The sequence below is a fragment of the Rattus norvegicus genome, chromosome 17 (genome assembly GCF_036323735.1).
Source record: "Rattus norvegicus strain BN/NHsdMcwi chromosome 17, GRCr8, whole genome shotgun sequence".
NCBI lineage: Eukaryota > Metazoa > Chordata > Mammalia > Rodentia > Muridae > Rattus > Rattus norvegicus.
In genome coordinates this window covers 66,731,426-66,758,327 of record NC_086035.1, presented here as the reverse complement: position 1 = coordinate 66,758,327, position 26,902 = coordinate 66,731,426, and the positions used below count along the sequence as shown (strand labels likewise).

The window sequence follows — 26,902 nt, the reverse complement described above, 5'->3', positions numbered from 1 at the left end:
ACTACAAAGTGAGTTTGAAGTAAACCTAGAGTACAGGAGTCTCTCTCTCTCTCTCTCTCTCTCTCTCTCTCTCTCTCGCTCTCGCTCTCGCTCTCGCTCTCGCTCTCACTCTCTCGCTCTCTCGCTCTCTTGCTCCCTCGCTCTCTCGCTCTCTCGCTCTCTTGCTCCCTCGCTCTCTCTCACTCCCCCTCCTCTTCTCTCCCTGTTGCTGGAAAGTAACAATGTCATTCTCGTGAATGAGCCTGAAGCAACAAGCAATGGTTTCAGATAGAATGAATTTTGCCCTGCTACAATCTGGACTTGCTTGGGACCAAATACCTCTTTTATCCTTTGGACATGAGAATATCTATTCTCTGTCTATTTCACCTGTGAATTGCGGGAGCAGATCACTTGTTTGGTTTCCAGTTCATGGCTAGGGAAAATGTTGTCTTATGATTAACTATACCTGGCATCCTACCCACATATGATTTAGATGTTATTTAAAAGACTGTAGGCTTGAGACTTGAGCATTGATGCTGGACTAAGTTAAGACTATGAGGCTGTTGGGGTCTTGCTGCTGTGCAAGGGGAAAGTGACCAGGAGGGGGGAAAGAATGCTATTAACTGAGTGTTTGTGTGATGATAATGCATGTATTGAACTCCCAAGTACCAAAGTTACTGGGACCTGGGGCCTCTGAGGAAGCAGCTAAAGTCAGACATTTTTTAGGGCCCTGATTCATGGGTTAGTACCCTTAAAAGAAGAGATAGCAAAGTGCTTGTTATTGCTTTCTCTCTTCATTCACACAATGAGAAGAGGCTATGTAAGCACACAGTAGGGCAGCAGGACACACAAGCTTAGCATGAAACCGATCTGATGGCTCACACACCGATCCAGGACTTCTAACCTTCAGAAGAACTGTGAGAAAAAGCAAAGCTGGCGTTTAAGCTGGGAAGTCTATCGGAATCTACTACAGCAGGGCTTACAAAGACTGCATGTTCCGGCCAGAAGGAATGTTGAGGGTCACTAACAAAGAAAAAAACAGAAAGGTTTTCCTGAGAATTTTATCCTTCAGACATCTATTCACAAGTCTTTTTAGTTCACCCCTGAAGATTTTATGAATTCATATTTTAGCTCATCCATTCAAGATGTCCACCATTGTCCAAGACATCCATGACCACACACAGTGCCAAAGAGAGCAAAGAAGGTACACGACAAAAGCAAGCCATGATCTTCAGCCATGAAGGTAGCAGTAGGGGGATTGTGTCACTTAAAAAGTGGAACTCCTAAAACAAAAATCATACAAGATAAAATTTTGCGATAATACTCACATGGGTATGGTTTTCCTTCTAATCACTGGTGGACCGAAGATGTAAGAGTGACATCTAAAAACCCAAACAATGAACAATGGGATTTTAAAACTTTATTACATTTTATCCTATAAATGTGTTTATGTGGGAAAGGGTGCGTGTCCATGGGATATAGAGGACAACTAAGGCCATTGGTTCTCTCCTTCTTTCACGTGGGTCCTAAGAACAGAAGCTTAGAGGTAAGACCTTTACCTACTGAGCCTTCTCATCCAGCTCTACGATATAAGAGACCAGAGACGCTACGGTATATAACAGATTAATAAACAAGTATGGCAGCTGGGGTATTTATGTATGGGGAGAAGATGAATCCCCCTGAGCTACTTGTCCTGACAGGGACCAGTTCCTGAAAACCTTGACTTGGCTTCACCAAAACTGAGTGTGGAATGTAGCCCAGGGTCTGTAGCCCAATAATTGGGAGCTGTAACTCAGGTTCCCTGGAGGTGACCAGATAAGGGAAACCCCACCCCCACGAGCAATCTCTCTACGCTGCTTTTCTCAGTTCTAAGCCATCTGTGCTAGCTAGAGGTCCCTGTCACTCCGTGAACAGCACCTGAAGTCCCATCAGACCATGTGCTTTGCCAAACCAAGTGAGTCGGGGAGCTCATCATGTGTGGAAATGCTGAGCTCCAGACCAAATGTGATTTGTTCTGCCTCAGCATTTCTTCAAATGACTCCATTAAGGGATCGCTGCAGCTCAGGGCTAATTAACTCGTAAGAGGTGCAAAGCATCCTGGGATACCAGCCCAGAGGGCGTCAAAAGATCCTGGGCCTTCTGCGCTCACCCTGACCCTCCTCGGGGTGACGGGATACATTCAGTTACATCCAGTTCCAAACAGGGCGCATGGAGAGGGAACTGAGTCTGTGGGAAGTCTTGAGGAGTGAACCCTGCTTCTTGCTGCAGTCATTAGGTTACCACAGGTTCAGCCTTAGGTCCCACAGTGGAATGGGGTTTAAGTTCTGTGTCTGTCACGTCCCGGCCATGTAACTTCGGAGGGCATAAAGGTAGTACCCTCTTTGGGTGTATTAAATGAAATAACATATACATAGGACTCAAGTCCTCCTTGTCTGTTTGTGTTTCTTTCCATCCCTAAAAAAAAACAGAGTGATATTTAGATTTCTAAAATGAAACTGGTCTTTCTGTTATCTATATAATTACTCCATGTTTGGAGAGTGTCTTGTTCTGAGGGCTTCAGCATGGCCCGCATCAGGCATGCACAAGAGAGTTAAGAAATGTCTCAGGCTAGGAATTAGGACTCTACATGTGTCTGATTTCCAGGGCCAGGCCTGACCCATCCAATCGGGGTTCTCGGAGTGCAGCCCCCTTGGAAGATGCCCAGAAGCTCTAGAAAGATAAAGCAGATGGTCCCATGATCTGACCTATTCACTGCAAATCTGTTTCGACCGATTTCTCTGGGGTCTCACTGTGAGCACTTGACACCCTCTGTACCCCTAGGGAGAGGAGCTGTACCTGACTTGGGCCCTTTGCTATCTCCAGCTCAGAGCTTGGTTCCCATATGTTCTCAGGATTGCCCAGGTAGCATGATTTGACATCAGACCTTCTCTTTAGATGGGGATGATGCCACCCTCAGGATGATAGGCAGTGAGGATCAGGGCCTGCTGTGAAGGCTGCTACCTAATCCACAACTGAGAACACACACACACACAACCATGATGCTGTGATTTGAACAGTCCCTTCACTTTCCTCAAAGAATACTTGAACTGCTCCAAAACAAATAGAAATTAAGGAAAACCACGTAGTGTGGGTTCAGTATGAAATGTACCCTCTATGTACAAACACTTGGTCCTCAAGAGAGGAAGCCTTCCTAGAGGAAGCAGAACACCTAAGGTAGGCTTTGAGGATTTTTACAGCCTGACCCCATTTCCTATATGTTCCCTTCTCTCAGATTGTGGAGATAACACTTGTTCTGCCATACCTTCTCCCACCATAATGGAAAGTAGTTTTTGGAAATAAACGGAAGTAAAGCTCTCCTCCCTTACGTGACTTATCAAGAGTCAGAAAGCAGTAAGAGAAGCAATAGGTCGTGCCTGTAGAGGAAACCATAGCTGTGCTGGCTTACAGCCTGAAATGAAGAATTGTGGCAGAGCACGGCAGCAGGGGCAGTGTCCTCAAGACACAGGCAGTAATAACTCAGAGGCTGAGACAGAGTTTCATGCCGGAGTCTCGGAAGCAACTTAAGGGAGAAAGGGTTTGTCTTGCCTTATAGTTCTACCCCAGCAGGTAAAGCATGGACTGTGAGTCAGTTACAGTACTGAGTCCACAGTCAAGAAGCAAAGAGAGGATAGGTGATGGAGAGGGGATAAGAAGGCTCTTCTTCTGGAACCCTCAGAGGCAGCATAGCCCTGTGACACTCTGACCTCAGGCTTCAACCTCCGGTCAGAGCTGTAATACAACACGGTAAGATCTTACTGTTCTGAGTCCCCTAGTTATAGTTACTCCTCAGCACCAAACTGTCTAGAAATGTAGACCGCCTTCTTTAGACCTCAGTCTCTAAATATAAAAGGCAACCTCAAGTGGACCCAGGATTTATTGCTAAAATTCTGTCTCTTTGACGACCCCCTGGAGGACATCGTCTCTCACCAAGCAGTTTGAGTGGGAAGAAGAGTTGAGTAGAAGCTGAGCTAACCAAAGTCCCTGGAAAACTTAGGGGTAACCTCTTCCCTCCCACCCAACAACACAGCCACTTGGGGGAAGCCCCACCCAGCAACACAGCCACTTGGGGGAAACTCGATTTGTGGAGTCTTCCTCTAGTGGGTTTCTATGGGGAGAAATAAAGCAATTCAAAACACAAGAACCCGACGGGCCAGTGACAGTAGCAAGGGAAAAGGCCGGCAAGACTTAGAGACAACATTGAGCCCTCCTTACTGTGCACACTTTATCATTGAAGAATTGGGAGGGGAAATGCCGGGTTATTCTTGTGGGCAGGATTGTTTCCTGAGGCAGCCCTGGTTGCACATGAACACACTTTACTGTATACAAATGAAATCTTTAGCCTGACAATTTATCTCTCAGATAACACATAAGTTATGTCTTTTATATAACAGATGTCTACAGCATCAGTTGCCTGCAGACTATCAAAATATACATGATAGAAGCATTAGCATCCAATTCACTGAAAAGGAAAGCTGGTTCGATATGTGATATTTTGATTCGGTTACAAAAAGACTTTGTCAATACCTGCAAAGACCAGGGACAATAATGATAAGAATAACAGTTACTGCATCATTACTGAGTCCTTACTAAATGTGAGGCACTGTGCTAAGAATCTAAGAAGTGATAATTCATTTAATCATTCCCAAAGCACGGTCAGATGAAAATTAAAGGGGATGACCTTGCAATTTGGTTAAACGGGGCTCAGAGGTTTTAAATGACTTACCCCTGCTCATGGGCTGTAGAATTGGGATTCCTAGCAGGTTTCTTTGCTTGCAAGGCCTGTGACAGTCACACCATGCAAGCCTCCCTAGTAAAAAGACATGGAGTTTCCTCAATTAGGAAAACACAAGGTTATAGCACAGAACCTGGAGGAGAAGTGGCCCCCGAGCCATACTCTCTAGGCTTTGTTACTTACTATACATGTACTGTTTTAACAGAAATGTGAATTGGCCTTCAAATAAGTTCACAGAAGGCCAAGTTAACTTGGTGTGTGTGCATTCATGTGTACATACATGTATATATGTACGTGCTTATGTGAACAGATATACAGGTATATGTGTGCATAGATGTATGCATGCATGCATGTGTACAGTATTCATTGTATCTCGTGAGTGCATATATATTTATGCGTACACGTGTGTACATGTGTGTGCTATGTGTACTACATGTTGTTTGTGTGCATGTGTGCATACCTGTGTTCATATCTTCATCTGTCTGAAGGCAAGAGAAGAGGCTGTGGCAGAAGTTCTAGTGATCAGTTCTCCAGAAGAGTCCCCTGAGGTGTTTTGGCTACTTAAACACTGGTCTCTGATTCTAAAACAACAGGGGTTACGTATCATATAACCTGTATATCAGATATTTATACTATGATTCATAACAGTAGCAAGGTTACAGTTATAAAGTAGCAATGCAAATAATTTTAATGGCTGGGATCACCACCACATAAGGAACTGTATTAAAGGGTCATCATTAGGAAGGTTGAGAGCCACTGTCTTAAAAAAAAAAAAAAAGCAGTGTAGCAATCAATGATAACGAATGTATATCCCTGCCCTTCCCCTACCAAGTTTTACCTGAACACCGCCTCTGCAGGACGAGGATAAGAAGGAACTGCATGTTTTCATGTAAAGTTTCCCTGATCAGTAAAGGGCACAAGGTAGGCACTTGCTCAGACACAGGTTAGGAAACTGCTCAGCCATGAGCCAGGGGTCTGCTTAGACACAGATCAGACACCTATTCAAACACGAGGCAGGGACTTGCTCAGACATAGGGCAGGGTCTTTCTCAGACATGAGGTAGGACCTGCCCTGATACAGAGCAAGGACCCTGTCACACACAAGCTGGACTTCCAGCAAAGGCAATGCTAGGATTAATTCCTCACAACCAACTCCTTCTTAATGTCATGGATCAGAGAGAAGCAGGTAGCAGGCAAGTACTGGCTCCTCTAGAGGACTGTGTGAAGCAGAGTCTTGAGAGAGAGCTACAATAGTCAGCTGTCAGGTGTTCCTCCTGTCCAGCACATCAAAGAGCACTGATGCTTGTGTCTTACAGGATTTTGCAGACTCTGTGTCTCAGCTGGTCACACAGAAGTTCCGTGAACTGACAGTCGGCCTGACATCTGTGTATGCCCGCCACAAAACACTGGCAGGAATCGTCATGACCAAAGGTAACCTCTCTCTTTTCCTGTGGGGAGTTTTATCCCCACAGAGAAAAATGTTACTATTAATCAGGTCCTAGGAGTCAATGAATACTTCCTATCATGTGGAGATGGACGAATGAAGTCAACGTAGACAACAAAGACATCAGTGACCACTGTTCTGGCAGAACAATCCCACTGGCAAAATCATGGAAACTTTCAATATTTCTCTCAATTGACATGAACCCCAAAAGGTGCTTGTACATACCCCACTTTCAAGAACAATGTTGGTATTTGTAAAAACTGGAAATCAGAGGCCAGGCTACCACATAAGTCACTTGAAGCTGATAAATTAGGAGGTGCCTGCTTCTCTGTCACCTCTAATGAGCTTAAGACTGGTGACAGATGATATCACTTATTCATAGTGAGTATGCCACATGAGTCCTTGCATGCAGAGCAGAAAGATGCAACCAGCTTGTCCAAAAGAAGTCAGGTGTGGAGGTGGACTATCCAAGTGATATTGGCTGTCAACGTATTTCCTCATGACTAAGGATATCTGCGGGCCCTTTTCAGTGTTAAGCTCACTCCTCACATTCATTCCCACCAGTAGAAGGCTGTGAGAAAAGACTGGAGGGGACACCAAAAGGGCATGAGAGGACACAAAGAAATAGGGAGGTGACACATGAGGACAAAAACCTAAGAAACAGACATAAGAAACAAGTATATATGGGAATCTGGTCAGGATACAATGTACAGCAGACACAGAGAAGCACAAGGGACATGTGGAGAACACAAGAAGACACAGAGAGATAATGAGATACTGGATTTCATACATTTCAAAGGGATACAATGTATCAAAGGGATACAATGGGATACCAGAGTACATTTCAATGTATCTGCCCACTCAGTGTCTTCAGTTCCTTTTGCTGGAGTATAAACTATGGAGTGAAAGTCTTCCTTCTCATCCAGACTCATCATTCCAATCTCCTCTTAGAGATGGAATTCCATTCTAGAAAACAATAATGACAAGACAAGGCAGAAAACAGTCGATCCTGACAGGAGGTCACTGCTATTGTATGCCAGGTGAGGAGAAAATAGTGCCTTGGTTTGAACAATCCTATTCCTGAAAGTTTCTAATTACTAAGTGAGTATAAGTAATCATCTGGCTGGGCGAATTCAACCATTTTTATCTCCAAAGTAGAGAACAATTATATAGAAAGTATTTGGGAGTGATGAAAAGTTCATACCCTCGTGTAACTTTGCTAGGTAGGCAACTTCCAGGACTGAAAAACACCATCTATCTGGTGCCCCAAATTATTTACACTTAAAAATAGTTTTTAAATGATTTCCTTAGTAAGTTAACTAAGGAAATCACTCTAGACACCCAGGAATCACTATAATATTCCAGAACAATGACACGGAAAAACAAAGGCTCAGGCCCCATTGTAGACCTGGAGCAGAGTACGTCATTCAGCGCTTCCAACTCCCGAGTCTTAGCAAAGTGCAAACCACAATGCCTCCTCACAGCGTAATTCATAAGATAAAGTACATCCAGTGCTTTGAACGGTGAAAAATCACTTTACAAACACAGTATCCTGCTCTAAAGCAAAGCAATTCCTTTTTATTTTCAATGATACCATTATATGTGGTGTTGTGTGTCAACCCAAGCCAATGTGAGGGCTGCCTCCCCTCCTTACACACTGGATGGCATCTGTCCCTAAAAAAAAAAAAAAAGACAAGAAATGTCCTACATCCAGGGCTGAATCAACCTTTACCAAGACCATCACCATCAGGGACAGTCTCGGACCTACATATCCACTCATCCTCTTTGCTCTCACCGCCAATGTGCATGCAAAGACTCACCCTCCCTCTCAAAATCTAACGGCTTATTGAGAGAACCAAGATGAACCCAACTCCATCTACAGCTCTCTCTGTGACTCAAGGTGGGTTACTTGGCCTCTCTAGGACTTAGTGGTCTCACTCATAAGAATGAGTAATGTAAGTGATGCCTACCTGATAGGGTACATAGGAGCGTAAATGTATGTAGTGCAATGCACTCCAATGGAATAGGGGCTTGCTGACTAGGTTCTGTTATCAACTTGACACAACCTAGGCTTAGCTGAAAGGAGTCTTTTCTTATGATTTTACTGATTTGTTGAGAGGTTCATGCAATGTATTTTAATCATATTCTTTTCTATCTCCAAACTCCTCTCAGATCCTCGCTACCCACCCAAATTTATGTTTCTTCGTGCTCTCTCACTCTCTCTCTCAAAACAAAGTCACACTTGTGTGTGCACGTGCATACACACAGACATACACACAAAAAACCCATGAAGTGTGAATTGTGATGGCCAAGAGACTTAATGGAGAATTATCTAGATCAGGTCATCCTGTGAGAATGTCTGTGGGTGACTGTCTTGATTTTTTTTTTATGACACAAGACATTTAGGTGACAACAGCAAGAAGGTAAAGAAATAGTCCTTCCCACTTTTATGTCTCTCTGCTCTCCTCTGGGAATGAGATGTGACTAGCTGTTTGAGTTCCTGCCTTGACTTCCCCTCAGCGGTAGATGGTAACATAGAATTGCAAGCTGAACAAACCCATTCTCCCCTAAACCGCTGATGGCTATGATACTTTGTCACAGCAACAGAAATGAAACTAGAACAGAGTCCTAATCTATAGTAACAACATATAATGTTCAGAAGTAGTCACGCTATTTTTTCCTCCATCTTTATTCAATTGGGTATTTCTTTTTACATTTCAAATGTTATTCCCTTTCCCAGTTTCCAGGCCAACATCCCCCTAGCCCCTCCTCCTCCCCTTCTCTATGGGTGTTCCCCTCCCCATCCTTCCCCCATTACCTCCCTCCTCACAACAATCCTGTTCACTGGGTGTCCAGCCTTGGCAGGACCAAGGGCTTCCCCTTCCACTGGTGCTCTTACTAGGCTATTCATTGCTACCTATGCAGTTGGAGCCCAGGGTCAGTCCATGTATAGTCTTTGGGTAGTGGCTTAGTCCCTGGAAGCTCTGGTTGGTTGGCATTGCTGTTCATATGGGGTCTCGAACCCCTTCAAGCTCTTTCAATCCTTTCTCTGATTCCTTCAATGTGGGTCCCGTTCTCAGTTCAGTGGTTTGTTGCTGGCATTCACCCATGTATTTGCCATATTCTGGATGGAGAGATCTACATCCAGTTCCTGTCAGCCTGCACCTCTTTGCTTCATCCATCTTATCTAGTTTGGTGGCTGTATATATATGGGCCACATGTGGGGCAGGCTCTGAATGGGTGTTCCTTTAGTCTCTGTTCTAAACTTTGCCTCCCTATCCCCTCCTAAGGGTATTCTTGTTCCCCTTTTAAAGAAGGAGTGAAGCATCCACATTTTCGTCATCCTTCTTGAGTTTTATGTGTTCTGTGCATCTTGGGTAATTAGAGCATTTGGGCTAATATCTACTTATCAATGAGTGCATACCATGTGTGTTTGTCTGTGATAGGGTTACCTCATTTGGGATGATATTTTCCAGTTCTATCCATTTGCCTATGGATTTCATAAAGTCATTGTTTTTGAGTAGTAATCCAATGTATAGATGTACCACATTTTCTGTATCCATTCCTCTGTTGAAGGGCATCTGGGTTCTTTGCAGCTTCTGGCTATTATAAATAAGGCTGTTTTATGTTTGAGCATCTTCTGGGTATATGCCCAAGAGAGGTATAGCTGGGTCCTCAGGTAGTGCAATGTCCAATTTTCTGAGGAACCTCCAGACTGATTTCCAGAATGGTTGTACCAGTCTGCAATCCCACCAACAATGGAGGAGTGTTCCTCTTTCTCCACATCCTTGTCAGCATCTGCTGTCACCTGAGTTTTTGATCTTAGCCATTCTCACTGGTGTGAGGTGGAATCTCAGGGTTGTTTTGATTTGCATTTCCCTTATGACTAAAGATGTTGAACATTTCTTTAGGTGCTTCTCAGCCATTCAGCATTCCCCAGCTGTGAATTCTTTGTTTAGCTATGAACCCCATTTTTAACAGGGTTATTTGTCTCCCTGCGGTCTAACTTCTTGAGTTCTTTGGATATAAGGCCTCTATCTGTTGTAGGATTGGTAAAGATCTTTTCCCAATCTGTTGATAGCCGTTTTGTCCTAACAACAGTGTCCTTTGCCTTACAGAAGCTTTGCAGTTTTATGAGATCCCATTTGTCGATTCTTGATCTTAGAGCATAAGCCATTGGTGTTTTGTTCAGGAAATTTTCTCCAGTGCCCATGTGTTTGAGATGCTTCCCCACTTTTTCTTCTATTAGTTTGAGTATATCTGGTTTGATGTGGAGGTCCTTAATCCCACTTGGACTTAAGCTTTGTACAGGGTGATAAGAATGGATCAATCTGCAATCTTCTACATACTGACCTCCAGTTGAACCAGCACCATTTGTTGAAAATGCTATCTTTTTTCCATTGGATGGTCAATGGAAAAAAATCAAGTCAAAAATCAAGTGACCATAGGTGTGTGGGTTCATTTCTGGGTCTTCAATGCTATTCCACTGGTCTATGTACCAATACCATACAGTTTTTATCACTATTGCTCTGTAATACTGCTTGAGTTCAGAGATAGTGATTCCCCCGGAAGTCCTTTCATTGTTGAGGATAGTTTTAGCTATCCAGTCATGCTGTTTTTGGTTCTTTTTTTTTTTTTTCGGAGCTGGGGACCGAACCCAGGGCCTTGCGCTTCCTAGGCAAGCGCTCTACCACTGAGCTAAATCCCCAACCAGTCATGCTGTTTTTAATGCACAAGTTATTAACTGAGTGCTAACCATATTAGGTTATCGAGAAACAGCAAAAACTAAAATTGACCAAGTGCCTACTCTTGTGAATCTGATATTCAGCTGGGAAATGTGTCATTTTAAAGTGCACCATGAAGCTAATACAAAATAATCCTAAGAATATCAGACAGTCTCAGAGCACACATACAAAACATAGGCAATTTTTTAATGTGAAATAATTGTGCTGCCACAGGGTCCAGGACAATTCAGCAGGAAAAGTAAAACAGACAGACAGAGACAGACTGACAGCGGGCATTTCTCTTTTCTCTTTGGCATCATGTTTCCAAGTCTAAAAGTCTACGTTCGTGTGGGTCCATGAGTTGATTTTCAGTAGTTCGCAGCTCTGCATGTCTTTCCCCATTTGTAGGAAACTCCAAAAAAAAATGGCAATTTTTAGAAGCTATTCTGAGACTTCATGTAAAAAGCAGTCATGTTTTACAAGGGCTTATGAAAAGATAATGCTTCAGTTTCCAGCAAGCATACTACTTTCTACACAGGTGATTTATTTATTTATGTGAACTAAATTCATTATGTACGAGAGAGTCTTTACAAGGTAAGGCTTTATAACAAGTCATCTGTGAACCCTTGAGTATCAGTGGCTGGAATTTGCTTACTTTATAAAGGGAATAGTTAATAAACTTTGATTTAGAAAAGATTATAAAGAAATACGCACTAGAATAGAAATATTTGTAAATATTCATTTACTTAAATTGGATGTGCCATGTAATCTTAATTTCAGTTCAGTTACTCAAGCAAATGCCTAAGGAATTCTAAGAGATGGTGGTGTGTGTGCTATACCAATTACAATGCAAAAAAAAGGAAACTGATTCTGAAATAACCTTCATTCAGCTTTTGCTATTAGTAGAACGAATTATTTTTTAGCCATTATGAGAAATACTATTGGGAAAACATATACTTGTGAACAGACTTTTAAAAATCTTTATCTGATTTACCCAATCATATGGTAAAAATTCAAATAGAAAATAACTTAGGAATCAAAACTAATGTTCACAATTTCATTGTTCCCTTTCCACCCAATAGAAATTGTTTTATTATTTATTATTATCCTTTAAAATTTCTACATGCACAAAACGCGTTTTGATCATATTCATCCATAACTCCTTCCAGGTCTTACCCCACTTACAATTTCATCTTCGTGTCTTTTCCACTAAGTTCAATATGTGCTACACATGTATGCATGGGTGGGGGAGTAGTCAACCTATCTAGAGCTACACCCTCCCTCTCAGAAGTCATAAACTGTCAATAGCTCCTCGGGTGGAATGGAAACTCATGAGCACCTCCCCTGCTACATGCCGGAATGCTGTATGGCTTGATCTTGTGCAAGTCTTGTGCAAGACACCACAGTTACCATGCGTTCACAGGTGCGGCAGCCCTGTTGTATCCTAAGATCAAGACCAAATGGGTTCTATATTTCTTTATCTACCATTCTAGATAACATCTATTAAACCATGCCATTGCAATCAATATTCATTCATGTGTAATTTTTGCAGTTATAATTTTACAACATTCCTAAATGTGTGCTACTTTACTCAATTTGGATTGTACAGCTTCTTACTCTGGTAGTTCATCCTGGGAGCCGCTCGGCCTTTTCCTTACTAGACGACTTCTCTGACTAGACAAATTCCTTCAATTATCATTTTTAATGATGAGATCCTAACTGATTATACTTATATTCTAACTAACTCTTCCACAGTTTGAGTACCACTCAGTGTTGGAAAACAGTAACAACAATGATATATCTCCGTAAGCAGTCTTAAACAGAATCATCACAGAATCAGGCTGGGACCTTGAAGTACATTTCATTCTCTACTGACACAGTTCTCCCAAGATTGAGCAGCTATCTTGTCCAGGACCCATAGTCTCTCACTTCTGTCCCTAGATCAGACTCACATCACTTGTTTAAATCATGTACATGGCTATACCTTGTTATGCAGATTTTCAAGTTGTGTATCATTTAATGCTGTCTCAATTTTCTTTCTTTTTTAAAAAAGTTTTACTTAAAAAGGGAAGTGAAAAAGAATAAACCTCTAACACATTTGCAAATTCAGGAGGTCTGTAAGTCAGGATATCCACAGAACCAACACTTCCTCCCTGACTACACCCTTATAGCCCTGACCCCGAGGACCCTGGCACGCGACTTCCAGTCTAAACCGCTGTCTCCAGAACCATTTTCACTCATCGCTGCTGCTTTCCTTTGTGGCAGACCATCATCAAGAAAAGAAAGCCGGGGTTGGAAAGATGGCTCAGTGGTTCAGAGCACTTGTCAACCACCCCTAATCCCAACTCCAGGGGATCTAACAACCTCTTCGAAATCCTCAAGCACAAGGTGCACACATAGTATTCACAGGCACATACATGCAGACAAAACATTTAAACACATAAAATAAATAAATTTTCATTTTGTAAAGAAAAAGACATTATTTTAAAATATATATGTTATGGGAGAATCAAGTGTGGTGACCCATGCCTGTAACCTCAGTTCTTCGGAGGAGGCTGAGGCCAGAGCGGGTACTGTGAGTTTGAAGAAAGCCTGGGCCATATATAAGTTCTGCACCAGCCAGGGTTATGGGGAAAGATCTCTCTCAAGAGAAAAATGAGAATAGGAGAGCAAGGTGACTGAAATCTGGACTGCATCTGCCAGCCAAGGGTATGGCTTCATAAGGTAAGTCTAGTATTTCCATAATAAAGTTAAGTAAGTAAACAAAATAAAATGAAGTAAAATTAAATAGTGGCTATTGGAGGAGCTAGCATTCATGTCCATTTTAAGTCCTTCCTAAAACCCAGCCAGACATGGTAAATAAAAGACACCAATTAATTAAGAGTGAAAGATGCCTGAGTTGTTTCAAGTTCTAAAATACAGAACACATCTTGCCTGCGTGCACTTGAATAAGCACGAGACAGAGCACTCCCCTGCACTGTCCTAATGAGTGTGTGAGACAAAGTAATCCCCCTGCACCGCCCTCGGTAAACTTCCAGCTTCCAGAGAAACCACCCCGTGGTCTCCAGACAGATGAAGCTGATAGTTAAACATTGCTTTCCCACTTGTACTTGATAAATCATAACAGTTCAGACGCACCTGAAGCCTTTCCCATCACAGAGCGTGTGTGTACGCTCACCTGCCCAGAGACCTAGCAGAATCGTGGTATAAGTCATTTAGTCCCCAAGTATCTCAAAATCTTTTCCTTTCCATTTTCCCCCCATGGATAACTAGAAATCACTTTGATCTTGAACTTAAGCAGAGTCTTTTTATTTACACCCAGTCGAGCATGAGGAAAATAAGCTGAAACAAACAGACTGGACCCAAAGCAATCACACTAAGCAGACACTTCATACCAGCATGGAAGACGGTAAATTACCATCAATTTCTAGAAATTGATCCTAACAACTACTAAACACATACAACATAACATGGCATTGATGCTAGACTTTGTGATCTGTCTGGGCACATTAAGATTCATAGATGCTGACGTCCCAGAACAATAAGGACCACTGATGGGTAATTGATTTTAAATCTTTGGTTGAAACCATTTAGACTACGAAATGCTGGATAGATTTTACTACCCCTGTGGCCGACCCATGTGTAGCTTGAATGCCAACCCATCTCTTTAAAATAAAACCAGAGAAAAGCAGTCCTGGCTCGATAATTATCCCGGCCCAACCCTGCTCATGGCTCATTAGAGATAAATGATTTAATTTGAAATAATTCACAAGGTGCCAATGAAAACCCTCGAAGCTAAAGGTGGTAGACATACACCTGTGAGATACACCCTATGAAATGCTCCGATTTATTCTTTCTCAGTATGGAAGGGTTTAGGAGGAAAACATGTTTTCTGGAAAAAGGCAAAAGAGGTCTAGAGATATGGCTCATGTGGTAAAGTGCTTGCCTTCCTGGTAATCGTGGGGACTTCAGTTCAATGCACCACATGGGTGTGGTGGTGTATCTCTTATAATCCAGCACCAGGAAGGCAGAGACAGGAGACCCACTGGGGCTTGCTGACCAGCCAGCTTAGTCTATTTGACGAGCTCCAGGCTAGTAAGAGATCTATCTCAAAACACAAGGTGGAGCGCACAACACCTAAGGAACAGCAGACAAGGATGCCCTGTGGCCCGCACATGTGCATGTACATGTGTGCACACAGAGCAGAAACACTTCTGCACTCTTGAAATCGGGTGCTCCCATCAAGGCTGTTCAAGTGCTTCTACATCTTTTCTGATCATCGAGTCGCACCGAGCGTTCGATTTCAACTCTTCCTCAAATTGCCCAAAAGCTTTTCACTTAGTCAGAAAATCCAACTCGGCTGTAGCTCAAGGCGATAAAGCTAGCATCTCCAAAACCCTGATCGTGGTTTTGAATGGAAACTTATCAAGGTTTGTCGGCGAAAGAAAAAGAGAAGACAAGACGCTAACATCTATCTGTTGCCTAAGTGCCAGGCAGCAATTTCGGGTGTTTAAAGTGCATTATTCTTAGCCAATTCTCTCTCTTTTCCCACCTCTCTCTGTCTCTCTCTGTCTCTCTCTGTCTCTCTCTCTGTAATAAACACATATGAAAGTAGGAAAAGCCACAGTCCTTTGAAACCCCTGTGGACTTTCAAATACATGCACTTGATGTCAAGGTTCAAACTCCTTTCTTACCCAGTCGGCCCTATATTTCAACTTGCAAGATTTTCCATCTATATCAAGTGACAATTTTAAAAGGGGGGGCTGATGTCTTGCAAACATTGGAGAAGGAAGTGGTAATGTCCTAGACAGCTCTGTGCAGAGATGGAAGGGTATTCACACTACAGTGGACCAAGCAGCTTCGCGTCACGGTGATAAGAACCCAAGATCACCAAATTACAAACAGAAAGGTTGCCTTGGGCTCACAGTGCTACGGGTTCTAAGCTAAAACTCCTTGATCCAGGAGCTTTGGTAACTGTGGCGCGTTGGCCCATTGAAGCAACAGCACATGATAGAAAAAAGCCAGGGGCCAGAGGGAGAATGTGATCCCCAAATCCCCTTTATAGACACATCCTCAGTTTCTAATCTTTCCCCTAGACCCCACTTCTAAGGATGTTTACCATATCCCTATAGAGCCAAAGCATCAACACATGAGTCTAGGTATAATGTAGCACACAGTAGGACAATACCCTGGTGGGTTTTGGCCCAGGGTCTTTACAATCAAGTCTACAATAATGACTTAGCTTTAAAGTTATCTCAGTCAGGGCCAGCTACAGGAGGGAAGCAAAAAGACAGGGTCAGTAGAAAAAGAGGAGAGGAGAAACTGGAGTCATGGTGGTGCGCTGTAAGAGAACAAGACAGCCTCGGATCAGTGCACACCTATGCCTCAGCCAGTAATGGCTGCAAGGCATTTTAACTGACCAAGCAGATTTGGACCAAAGGTGAGTCACACAGCTCTGTCAAGAAATAATGGGTGGTATGAGGTTATTGAGGGAGGGAGCATAAGTCAGAAGAGGAACTGAGAGCCTGAACAAAATTTTTCCCTTTGAACTGTTTTGAATAGAATTCCATATTCATCTTCTGAAAAACAGAGACCAAGAATGGAGTGCCAAAAGAAAAAGAAAAAAAAGAAAAAAGGAAGACAAAGAATGGGAATATCAAGTGGTTGCTTATGGACACGGGAAGCACTGCCACTTAAAATGTTTCCTCCGTGAATTATGTATGAGCTGCGGCTTTGTGTTCTCATTATTTCTGGGTTTAGCACCAATGAGGAGACCTTGTCAGTTATCTCCGATGCAGGAAAGAAAAGACTTCTCATCGATCAGACCAGGTGTCCCAGAGCCGTTTCTTTGATACAAAAGAATGAGTTACTAATGGGCCGGAGAGCACGCTCAGCCCAATCCAAACAGGGAGATAAATAGATTCGTCAATCTATTAATTGCAAAGGGGTCATTGGCATCCTACTTCCTTTTTAGAAGTAGGAGGAGGGCATGGAATACATTCACTGAATAAAAAAATTATCATATTTATAGCCAGTGAAACCCTTCATAATGTCGATGACTAGAGCCATAACTAATGACATTCCCATACGCTGCCCTCCCCCACTCTCTCCACCTACGTATATGTCTGTACATATTTACCCGGACGCCATAGGTTTATGTCAGGCATCTTTTTAAGTTGCTCTCCACCTTGTTTTGGTGCGTGTGTGTGTGTGTGTGTGTGTGTGTGTGTGTGTGTGTGTGTGTGTGTGTGTTTTAAAGACAAGACTGAACAAGACTAAATCTGAAGCTCACCAAATCGTCGCGGCTGACTCTCCAGTGGGCTCCAGGAATCCTCCTATGTCTGTCTTCTCAGTATTGGGATTAGAGATGCAAGTCATCCTGTTCAGCTTTTTACATAGATTCTGGGGACTGAATTCTAGTCATCAGGCTTGTGGAGAAAGCGCTTTACTGACTGAGCCATCTTCCCAGTCCTCACCTCCATTTTTGTTTTGTTGTCGTTGTTGTTATCGTCTTTGTTGTTTTATGGCACTCATCTTTAATCCCAGCACTCAAGAGGCAGAGGCAGGGAGATCTCTGTGAGTTTGAGGCTAGCCTGGTCTACCTAGTGAGATCCTGCCTCAAATAATAACAACAACAGTAATAATGCAGATGAATTAAAATTATTAAATTTTAAAGTAATAATTCAATTTTCTCCATAATTTTTTTATTCACCTTACATCCTGATCACAGCCACCCCCCACTACTTTCCTCCCAGTCCCACCCTTACAAATCCTCTCCCTGTTGTAAAAATATAAAAAAATAATACAGTCTTTTATCCCCCGACTACATCCAGCACCGCAGTGCCCCAAGATATCTGCTAGACATCTTAAGTCTCAGTCAGCAAAGCGTCTCACCCGTTCTGCTCCGTTTCATATCACACTGCCGAAGGCCTCTCTCTGAGTCTGGCAGCAATCTCGTTCCCAAGGCAGGTTTCCATGCCAGAAACACACATCCCAACTCCGTGGCAGTCCAGACCAGCCACCCCACACTCCCTTACACTTAAATCTACACATGAAAGAACATACAACACAATAACCTCTGATCCAGTTGATAAGACGTAATTGCCCACCTAAACATACAAAGCCCAGTACACATCCATCCCTTAAGAACATTCATAACAACCTGTAAAGGTAGAGCGTGGAATCTTAACGTCAGCTGCCATATCGTCCCCAGCTACTCTCCCCTCCTCCTTTCCGTTCCCATCCCCTCCTCTTCCTTCAAACTTTTCTCCCTCCCATCCTTCCTTCTCATCCAATGACAGGCGTCATCTTATCTTGTACCTGCCTCACCTGTGACATCATCCCACATCCCCCCATTACCTCCTCTCCCTCTCCTCAGAGAAGGGAAAGCCCCCCTCTAAGACCCCATCCTGGGACATCAAGTCCCAGAAGGACTAAGTGCATCCTCTTTCCTGAGGCCCAACCAGGCAGTCCAGGTAGGGGAACAGGATCCAATGGCAGACAACAGAGTCAGAGACAGCCCCTGCTCCATTTGTTAGGGGATCCATATGAAACCCAAGCTGCACATCTGCTACAAATGTGTAGGGGGCCTAGGTCCAGCCCCTGAATGCTCTTTGGTTGGTGGTTCAGTCTCTGTGAACCCCTGTGAGCCCAGGTTAGTTGACTCTGTAGGTCGTCTTGTGGTGTCCTTGACCCCTCTAGCTCCCTCAATTCTATCATGTACTCTTCCACGAGACCCCGAGCTCCACCTGAGGTTTGGCCCTGGGTCTCTGACTCTGTTTCCATCCACTGCTGGATGAAGCCTCTCAGGAGACAGTCATGCCAGGTTCCTGTCTGTCACCTCAAGTTACTGCAGAACTAGGCACATCCTCTACCACTGGGGCCAAGACAGCCCAGTTACAGGAGCAGGATACCCAGGCAGGCAAGAGTTAGGGCAAGCCTGTACTCCAACTTCTGAGGGTCCTGCAGGAAGACCAAGCTGCACATCTGCTACACTATGCAGGAGGCCTAGGTCCAGCCTTTGTGCACTCGTTGGCTGCTGGTTCAGTGTCTGGGAGCCCCCGAGGTTCCAGGTTAGTTGACTGTTGATCCACTTCTGGTGTCCCCCATCCCCTCTGGGCTCCTCAATCCTTCCCCCAACTCTTCCACAAGACTTTCCAAGCTTCATCTAATGTTTGGCTGTGGGTGTCTGCATCTTTCTCAGTCAGCTGCTGTGTGGAACCTCTCAGAGGACAGTCATGTAAGGCTCCTGTCTATAAGTATAACAGACTATCATTAACAGTGTCAGAGATCGGTTCTTGTCCATGGGATTGATCTTAAGTTGGGTGGGTCAATGGTTGGCCATCCCCTCAGTCTCTGTTCTATCTTTGTCCCTGCACTTCTTGTAGGTAGGACAGATATTGGGTAGAAGCTTTTGTGGGTGGGTTGGTATCCTTATCTCTCCACTGGGAGTCCTTCCTGGCTACAGGCACTTTGGCCTCCATATCCCCTCCTGCTAGAAGTCTCAGCTAGTCACCCTCATAGATGCCCTGGAGCTTCCTGCAACCCAGGTCTCTGACAGGTCCTAGAGATATTGCCCACCCATCACCAAACCCCTGCTGATTTTTGTTCACTCTCCTGGACCTCTCTCCCCAGCTTTCCCTATATCTGATCCACCCCTTTTCTCCTCCCTGTCTTTTCTTCTGCCCAGTTCCCTTCCTCCACCCACCTCAGATGACAATTTTATTTCCCCTTCTGAGTGAGAGTCAAGCATCATCCCTTGGACCCTCCTTGTTATTTAGCTTCTTTGATCTGTGGATAGTAGTGTGATTATCCTGTACATTATGGCTAACATCCACTTGTCAGTGAGTATATACCATGCATGTCCTTTTGGGTCTGAGTTACCTCACTCAGGATGATATTTTCTAGTTCCATCCATTTGCCTGCAAATTTCATGATGTCCTTGTTTTTAAGAGCTGGATAGTACTCCATTGTGTGAGTGTACCACATTTTCTTTATCCATTCTTCAGTTGAGGGATACCTGGGTTGTTTCCAGTTTCTGGCTATTATGAATAAAACTGCTACGAACATAGTTGAGCAAGTGTCCTTGTGGGATAGCGGAGCATATTTTGGGTATGTGACCAGGATTGGTATAGCTGGGACTTGATATAGGAGTATTCCCAACTTTCTGAAAAACTGACAAATTGATTTCCAGAGGGACTGTACAAGTTGGCACTCCCACCAGCAATAGAGGAGTGCACTCCTTGTTCCACATCCTCAACAACATGGGCTATCAGTTGAGTTTTTGATCTTAGCAATTCAGATGGGTTTAAGGTGGAATCCCAGATGACTAAAAACACTGAACATTTAAGTGCTTCTTAGCAATTTCAGATTCCTCTGTTGGGGCTTCTCTACTTAGCTCTAAACCCCATTTTTAATTGCATTATTTAGTTTGTAGGTGTATACTTCAAAGTTTTTTTTATATACTTTGTATATTAGCCCTCTGTCAAATATAGGGTTGGTAAAGATCTTTTCCCAATCTGTAGGATACCACTTTGTCCTATTAGCGGTGTCCTTGCCTCACAGAAGCTTTTCAATTTCATGAGGTCCCATTTATCAGTTGTTGTTTAGTTCCTGAGCCATTGGTGTTCTGTGAAGGAAGTTGTCGCCTGTGTCAATGTACTCAAGGCTATTTCCTACTTTCTCTTTTATTAGATTTGGTGTATCTGGTTTTATGTTGAGGTGTTTGGTTCACTTGGCTTGAGTTTTGTGCAGGGTGATATGTATCTATTTGCATTCTTCTAGATGCAGACATCCAGTTAGACCAGCACCATTTGTTGAAAATGCTTTCTTGTCATTGTATAGTTTTGGCTTCTTTGTCAAAAATCAAGCATCTGTAGGTGTGTGAGTTTATTTCTGAGTCTTTGATTCAATTCCATTGATCAACCTGTCTGTTACTATTTGCATACCATGCAGTTTTTATTACTATTGCTCTGTAGTATAACTTGAGATCATGGATGCTCACCTTGTATTCTTAATGAGACCATGTACTGCTTTGAACACTAGGCTTCTTAAAGTTATATCAACATGTCTAACTGCAAGAACTGGGATAACTGGTCAGCAATGTCTTGAAAAAAATCTTTATTATTATCATATAACTGCCAAATTGAATAGCCTTGTTTCAAGCATGTGATAAATTCAGGGTCTGCCTAAAGTTCCCCTGGCTCATCCCAAAACTACTGTAGATATCCCTGCCGTTCTAAGACAAAAAAAAATAAAAAAAAGAATGCTCCCTGAATAATCCTGCTGGCTACAAATTTATCACTGGCTGACTCAGTCAAGACGAAAGACTTTTGCTTTTATTCTCTAGAGCAGAACATGCAGCTCTATGGCTATCCTCCATGCAGCAGAAAAAAATACCTCATAGCCTAATACCTGAGACCATCCTATTCCCTATTGGGATTATATGTGAACCCCAAACCCTGGGTATTTTAGAAGGAAAACGTAAGAGTGCTGTTAAAATAGAAGTAGCAACAGGGTGATGGTAGGGCACACCTCTAATCCCAGCACTGGGGAAGCAGAGGCGGACAAATCTCTAGAGTGTGAGGCCAGCCTGGTCTACAGAGTGAGTTCCAGGACAGCTGGGGCCACACAGAGAAACCCTGTCATGAAAAAAAGAAAAAGAAAGAAAAAGCATTCATTATTAGCATACTCAAATCCGGATTCAAATTTGGCTCCATTAGGACCTAAGGGTGACAGTTTACCGGGATTCCTGCCAAACAAGCTAGCATTGTTACCAATGACAGTCACACCCGATCGGAAGAGAGAAGCAAGCATATCTTCTGGGAGCATCTTCATTTTATTTCTGAGACAGGTTTTTATGCACCCATGCTAGCCTTACACTCACTAGATAACCAACGATGGCCTTAGGCTTCTGGTGTCCCTGCTTCTACTTCTTAAGAGCCTGGGCTCAGGTTTGAACCCAGGATTTCCCACCAGCACCCTACCAACTGAGTTTCGTCTTCAACCCATGTTTTTCCCTCTTTAAAGAATGATAATGAGTCTGTGATTATACAATTTTTCTAACAAGTGGCATGCTAAAGGATGTTGCCAGGTATGTAATTACCATAGTTACTCTAACAAGTGCTATGCTGACGTTTAGAAAGCTGGGCTCCTGTGACTTAGTCACAAAGTCGGCATCAGCATTTAAGATTCACTGATGATGTGCTCATCAACATCTGAACGAGCATTTAGTCACCATGGTGTCTGGAGTACGGGTACCACCGAACCCTTTAGGGCTCCTTATGTGTGAAAATCTCAATGTGAGAAAATCTGCCCCTCACGATTACTAATTTCTTTTCTCAAATTGATTAGCCAATCCAATGAAGAGAGCCCCTCTCTTTTCTTTCCTTTTCTTTTGTGTGTGTGTGTGTCTGTGTGTGTGTGTACATCATGTATGTGTATCTACGTGTGTGTGTGTATGCATCTGCATGTGGGGGGCATGTATGTATATGTGTCTGCATGTGTGTATGTGTGTGGTGTGTGTGTAATGCATGCATGTGTGCATGTGTGTGTGCATGTATGTATCTGCATGTGTGTATAATGTATGTGTGTGGACACTTGTGTGCATGTGTGTGTGTGTGTGTTTGGGTTTTGCCTATTTGGTTGATTGGGTTGGTTTGGGGACAAGATCTCTCTATTGTCTCTATCCCCACACTCTCAGGTGTCCACAGTCTAAATATGAGCGGCAACTCATATTTAGTTTTAAGATTCTCTTGTGTTGCTTGCCTTTCTGCTCCTCCAAACACTCTTGCTCCTATATGAAAAGCACAGTTTGTTATGAGTAGAAGCAACAACAGAACACATAAACTTTTAGTGTTGTTCTAACAATGGGAGTCAGAGAAAAAGGTCAGTAGATAAATATAATTATATCAAAATAGATAAATATACTTATACGGAAATTAAACATATGGCACAGCAATAGCCAAAAATTACTTTTAAGTTTTGAAACTTTGCACGATTTTCTTTAAATTAATTTTTCCACACAAGGCAATGAAGTGAATTGATTTTAATATAGTTAAACTTACTGAAGCAGAGCCTCAGGTGAGTAAGAGACAAAGTTATCTATGCTCTGAAATCTCATGGATCCCTCCCGCTCGCACTCTATTGTCTGGTGTCCATTTCAGGTATATCATCCAAAATTCTCAAAACCCTGAGACGTAAGTCACTGGATGCACTAGCAATATTTAGAGAATAAAATCACAGAGGACGCTGAAATCTCCCAGTTTCTAGAGATGATCATCAGTTACCATGCTGGTGAAAGGAAAATCTCCCCATCAGAGCAAAACTTCTTCCCAGTTCCAGCCCAGTTATGCCTCTTGATCATAAATGCCCAAGGCGTGCATTTCTATATATACCTGATTTTGAACTAATTGGAGAGAAATTTAGACTGCGGAAACTGAAACTTTAGGAGAGACAAGAATTTATGGCAGAAAAATAATGAAAATAAAATAGATGTTATTCAAATAATAACCGCTGGGAGTGAGGTTCCGGGCAAGCCAACATTCTCTGCAAAGTCTCAGAAAACAAAGTGCAGAATCTGGGCGCTCCTACGTGTGATCCCCCAGTAATAATATGGAGTCGTGTGCATGATCACTGTGGTCGATCACTAGTGAAGTTTTCCCACTGCCAACAGCCAATACACTGTGAAAGAGCTTTTCTTGGGAACATGTGCAAACCTTATTACAGAGTCATTAAACGCCACAGACTGAAACTAGAAGATGAAACCGGAATGCATTATGTAACACAACCTTGGGCAGTCTTTGTATATGATGAAAATATTTTCTGTCTCCTTTAATTTCTATAATTTAGAGAGTCATTTCCTAGACACATGTTGCTATTATTCTACTCTACATTTTCTCCTTTAGAATTTATCCCGGAGTCAGATAATTGTTATGAAACTTCTATTCAACAGCTTGAAATAATCATTTAGTTCAAGTTAAATGGATAAAGGTGCACTCCCAGAGACTGCTTAGAGCTGGGTAACACTATACCATAGGAATGTCCACTCAAGCTACTGTAACAAAATTCCTTCTTTCTGGGAAGTCTATAAACCACAGAATTTCATTTCTTGTGGTGCTAGGGGCTAGGAAGTTAAAAAGCAAGGATATCATGGTTGCTTGCAAGTTTCATGGATTATAAATAAAGCAACTGTAAAGATTCAGGTGCAGTTACTTGGTGTTTCACATCTAAATCTTAACCCTTTGGGCACCTGCCCTGGTGTGTGATGGAAAATAAAGACACACAGCCTTAGTTTTCAGAAGACTCTTTACTTAAGTGTCTTACTCTATACCCTCATGGTGCTGTTCACTAAGTACTCTTTACCCTCATGGTGCTGTTCACTAAGTACTCTTTACCCTCATGCCACTGTTCACTAAGTACTCTTTACCCTCATGGTGCTGTTCACTAAGTACTCTTTACCCTCATGGTGCTGTTCACTAAGTACTCTTTACCCTCATGGTGCTGTTCACTAAGTACTCTTTACTCTCATGGTGCTGTTCACTAAGTACTCTTTACCCTCATGCCGCTGTTCACTAAGTACCCTTTACCCTCATTGCTTGACCTTTTATCTTTATCCGTACTCAACTCTCCCGTGTACCTCTGCACGTTCTCCTCTGCTCCCCTCCTCTCCCATGCATCCAGCCCACTGTTACTTGTACGGAGCTCTCATCACCAGCAGGCTGCCTAGCCAGGTTTAGCTTCCAGCACCAGTCTTCTGCTCCAGTGTTATCTAGGTTTCTCTGTAGAATCTATTTTCTAGTTTAAATAAAGAATAATCAAACTACACTTCAAGTAGGTGTCACGGTCTAAAATAAAGCAGTCTTGCTGTTTCCGTTAGAATCACAACCGTATAATCAATGGAGAGGAAATTTATGGGGCTTAATCTTCCTTAATCTAAGAATATAAGGTATCTATCTATGAGTTCCACTATTGTCAGTGGCCTCAAGAAGAGGTTTTTCATTTTACATTTTTAGAGAGTGCCATGACACACCAGAGATTTCAGAGAACAACTTGCAGGAGTCCTTTTTCACCACATGGGTTCAGAAGACCAAACCCAGGTGGTCAAGCTTGGTGGTGAACATCCTTAACTGCTTGCTCTGTGTCTCTAGCCCCATGACTGGGAGTTTAAAGCTTCTGTCTTCACAGTCCATTTCCCTTTTCCCTGTCACCTCCTTTGTGGCTATTTAAAAACAGAGTTGTTTCCGCTGTGTTGTTTCTATCTAGAGGTTATGCGTATATATGAAAACTGTTGATTTGGGTATCTGAGCTTACTGAACTCTCCTTCTGCATCTAGTAGTGTTTCAACTGGACTCCCTTGAGAGCGCCACTTAGGCAGTCATCGCATAATCAGAGGGCACTTGTATTACCTGCTCCTTTCAATCACTGCATCGCTAATTTCTTTCTTTTGTGCTAAGTAGTAGCTTCAGCAGATACCAAATAATGGAATTACACTGGGCATTCTTCTGAAGGCAGCAGAAATGATACCAATGTTTCCCCATAAAGCCATGTGTTTATCAGACACTGCACCAGTGGTCATTATCATTGTTCTGTACTGTATTCTAAATACGATCTGTTTTCAAATTTTATCTAAAATCATGGTTTTGTCAGGTGCTGTATCTCTGATCATGGTTATCCTTCTGTATTGTATTTTTAAACACAATCTCTTTTCACATTTCTGGGAAAAAGTGTACCTTGTAGTAATGAGCTATACTACATGTTTACTAAATAATAGTTTATTTGAAATTTTAAAAAATATCTCTAATTGTGGTTTTCTTTCAACTTCAACTTTATAGCTTCTTGTTCCAATGTTTGGGATCCACACTCAATCTTCTGAGCTTCTCAAAGGCTTGGGTCACTTCTCCAGCTTTATCCTCTGTAGCACTTTAGACTCTGGTTGACTCCATTCTACTGCTGCTGCTGCTCTTTGCGATTACCCCATGATACTGTCACTTCCAATATGCTGGGGTCTTCCACTGCAGCTAGGCTTCATCAATAGCCTCTTGTAGGCTCTCTTCATTGTGCCAAATCTCAGATGGTCTTTGCATGACCCCTTCAGTTCTGGGCAGTCAACTGAGGCTGCACCTTCACCAATGGCTTTCCCTGGCCTCTCACAGTACCAAGCCTCAGCTGTTCTTCATGACCCCTTCATGCCTTCAAAACCAGTACCACCTGGGTGATTCTTCCACATTACAAGGTCCAGCTTCAGCAAGTACAACCTTGACTATCTCTGGAGCACAGCTTCTTTGTGCTTTCGGAAAACACTTCCCAGAAGATTTCGTCTCAATAGCACTGGTCTCTCCTTAATCACCACTAATTTCTTAGCTCCAGCTAACTAGCATCAGTTGTCCCTATAATTCCTTCTATTCTGGACTCTAAAGCCAAAGTCACATGGATGAACCTGTTGAGTTCTGTTGTTTGCTGGGGCTAGAACATCCTTGTTCTATTACATTATCACCGGCTTTCTGTTTTTCAGCTCCTTCACTGCCTAAGCTTGGCTGTCCTGAAACTTGCTCTGTAGATTGACTTTGAACTCAGAGATCTGTATGGCTTTGTTTCCTGAATGCTGGGATTAAAGATATATACTACTATGACTGGACCTAAGCTTTTCTGTGCTTGGAATTCTCTCCATACCAGGCTGAACTTGAACTCGGAGATCTACTGTCTCTATCTTCTGGGATTAAAGGCTTATACTGTCCCACCTGAACCTAAGATTTTCATGGCCATTATTCCTCAAGATCCAGATCAAAAGGCTCTGTCTTCTATTTCTGGGTTCATTCTAGATTAAAAGTACAAATGAAAGCAATAAACAGATAATAATACCTCCATATAACTACTCTCAACAGCAAATACGTTTAAGCAATAAGCTTAGCTGGGTGGGATCTTGCCCCAAAAGCTGAGAGTTCTACGTCTTGTTCCAAAGACAAAGAGGAGAAGACTGCCTTCCAGG

General features: G+C 42.8%; 1 protein-coding gene across 3 annotated transcripts in view; it reads left to right on the top strand.

Moving 5' to 3' along the window:
* The window catches only part of Adarb2 (adenosine deaminase RNA specific B2), a 550,519-nt gene that overhangs the window by 452,777 nt on the left and 70,840 nt on the right, over positions 1 to 26,902 (top strand). For all 3 annotated transcript variants that reach the window (XM_039095307.2, NM_133302.2, XM_017600442.3), the window contains 1 exon segment: positions 6,066 to 6,180. In XM_039095307.2, coding sequence (XP_038951235.1) covers positions 6,066 to 6,180 — 115 coding nt within the window.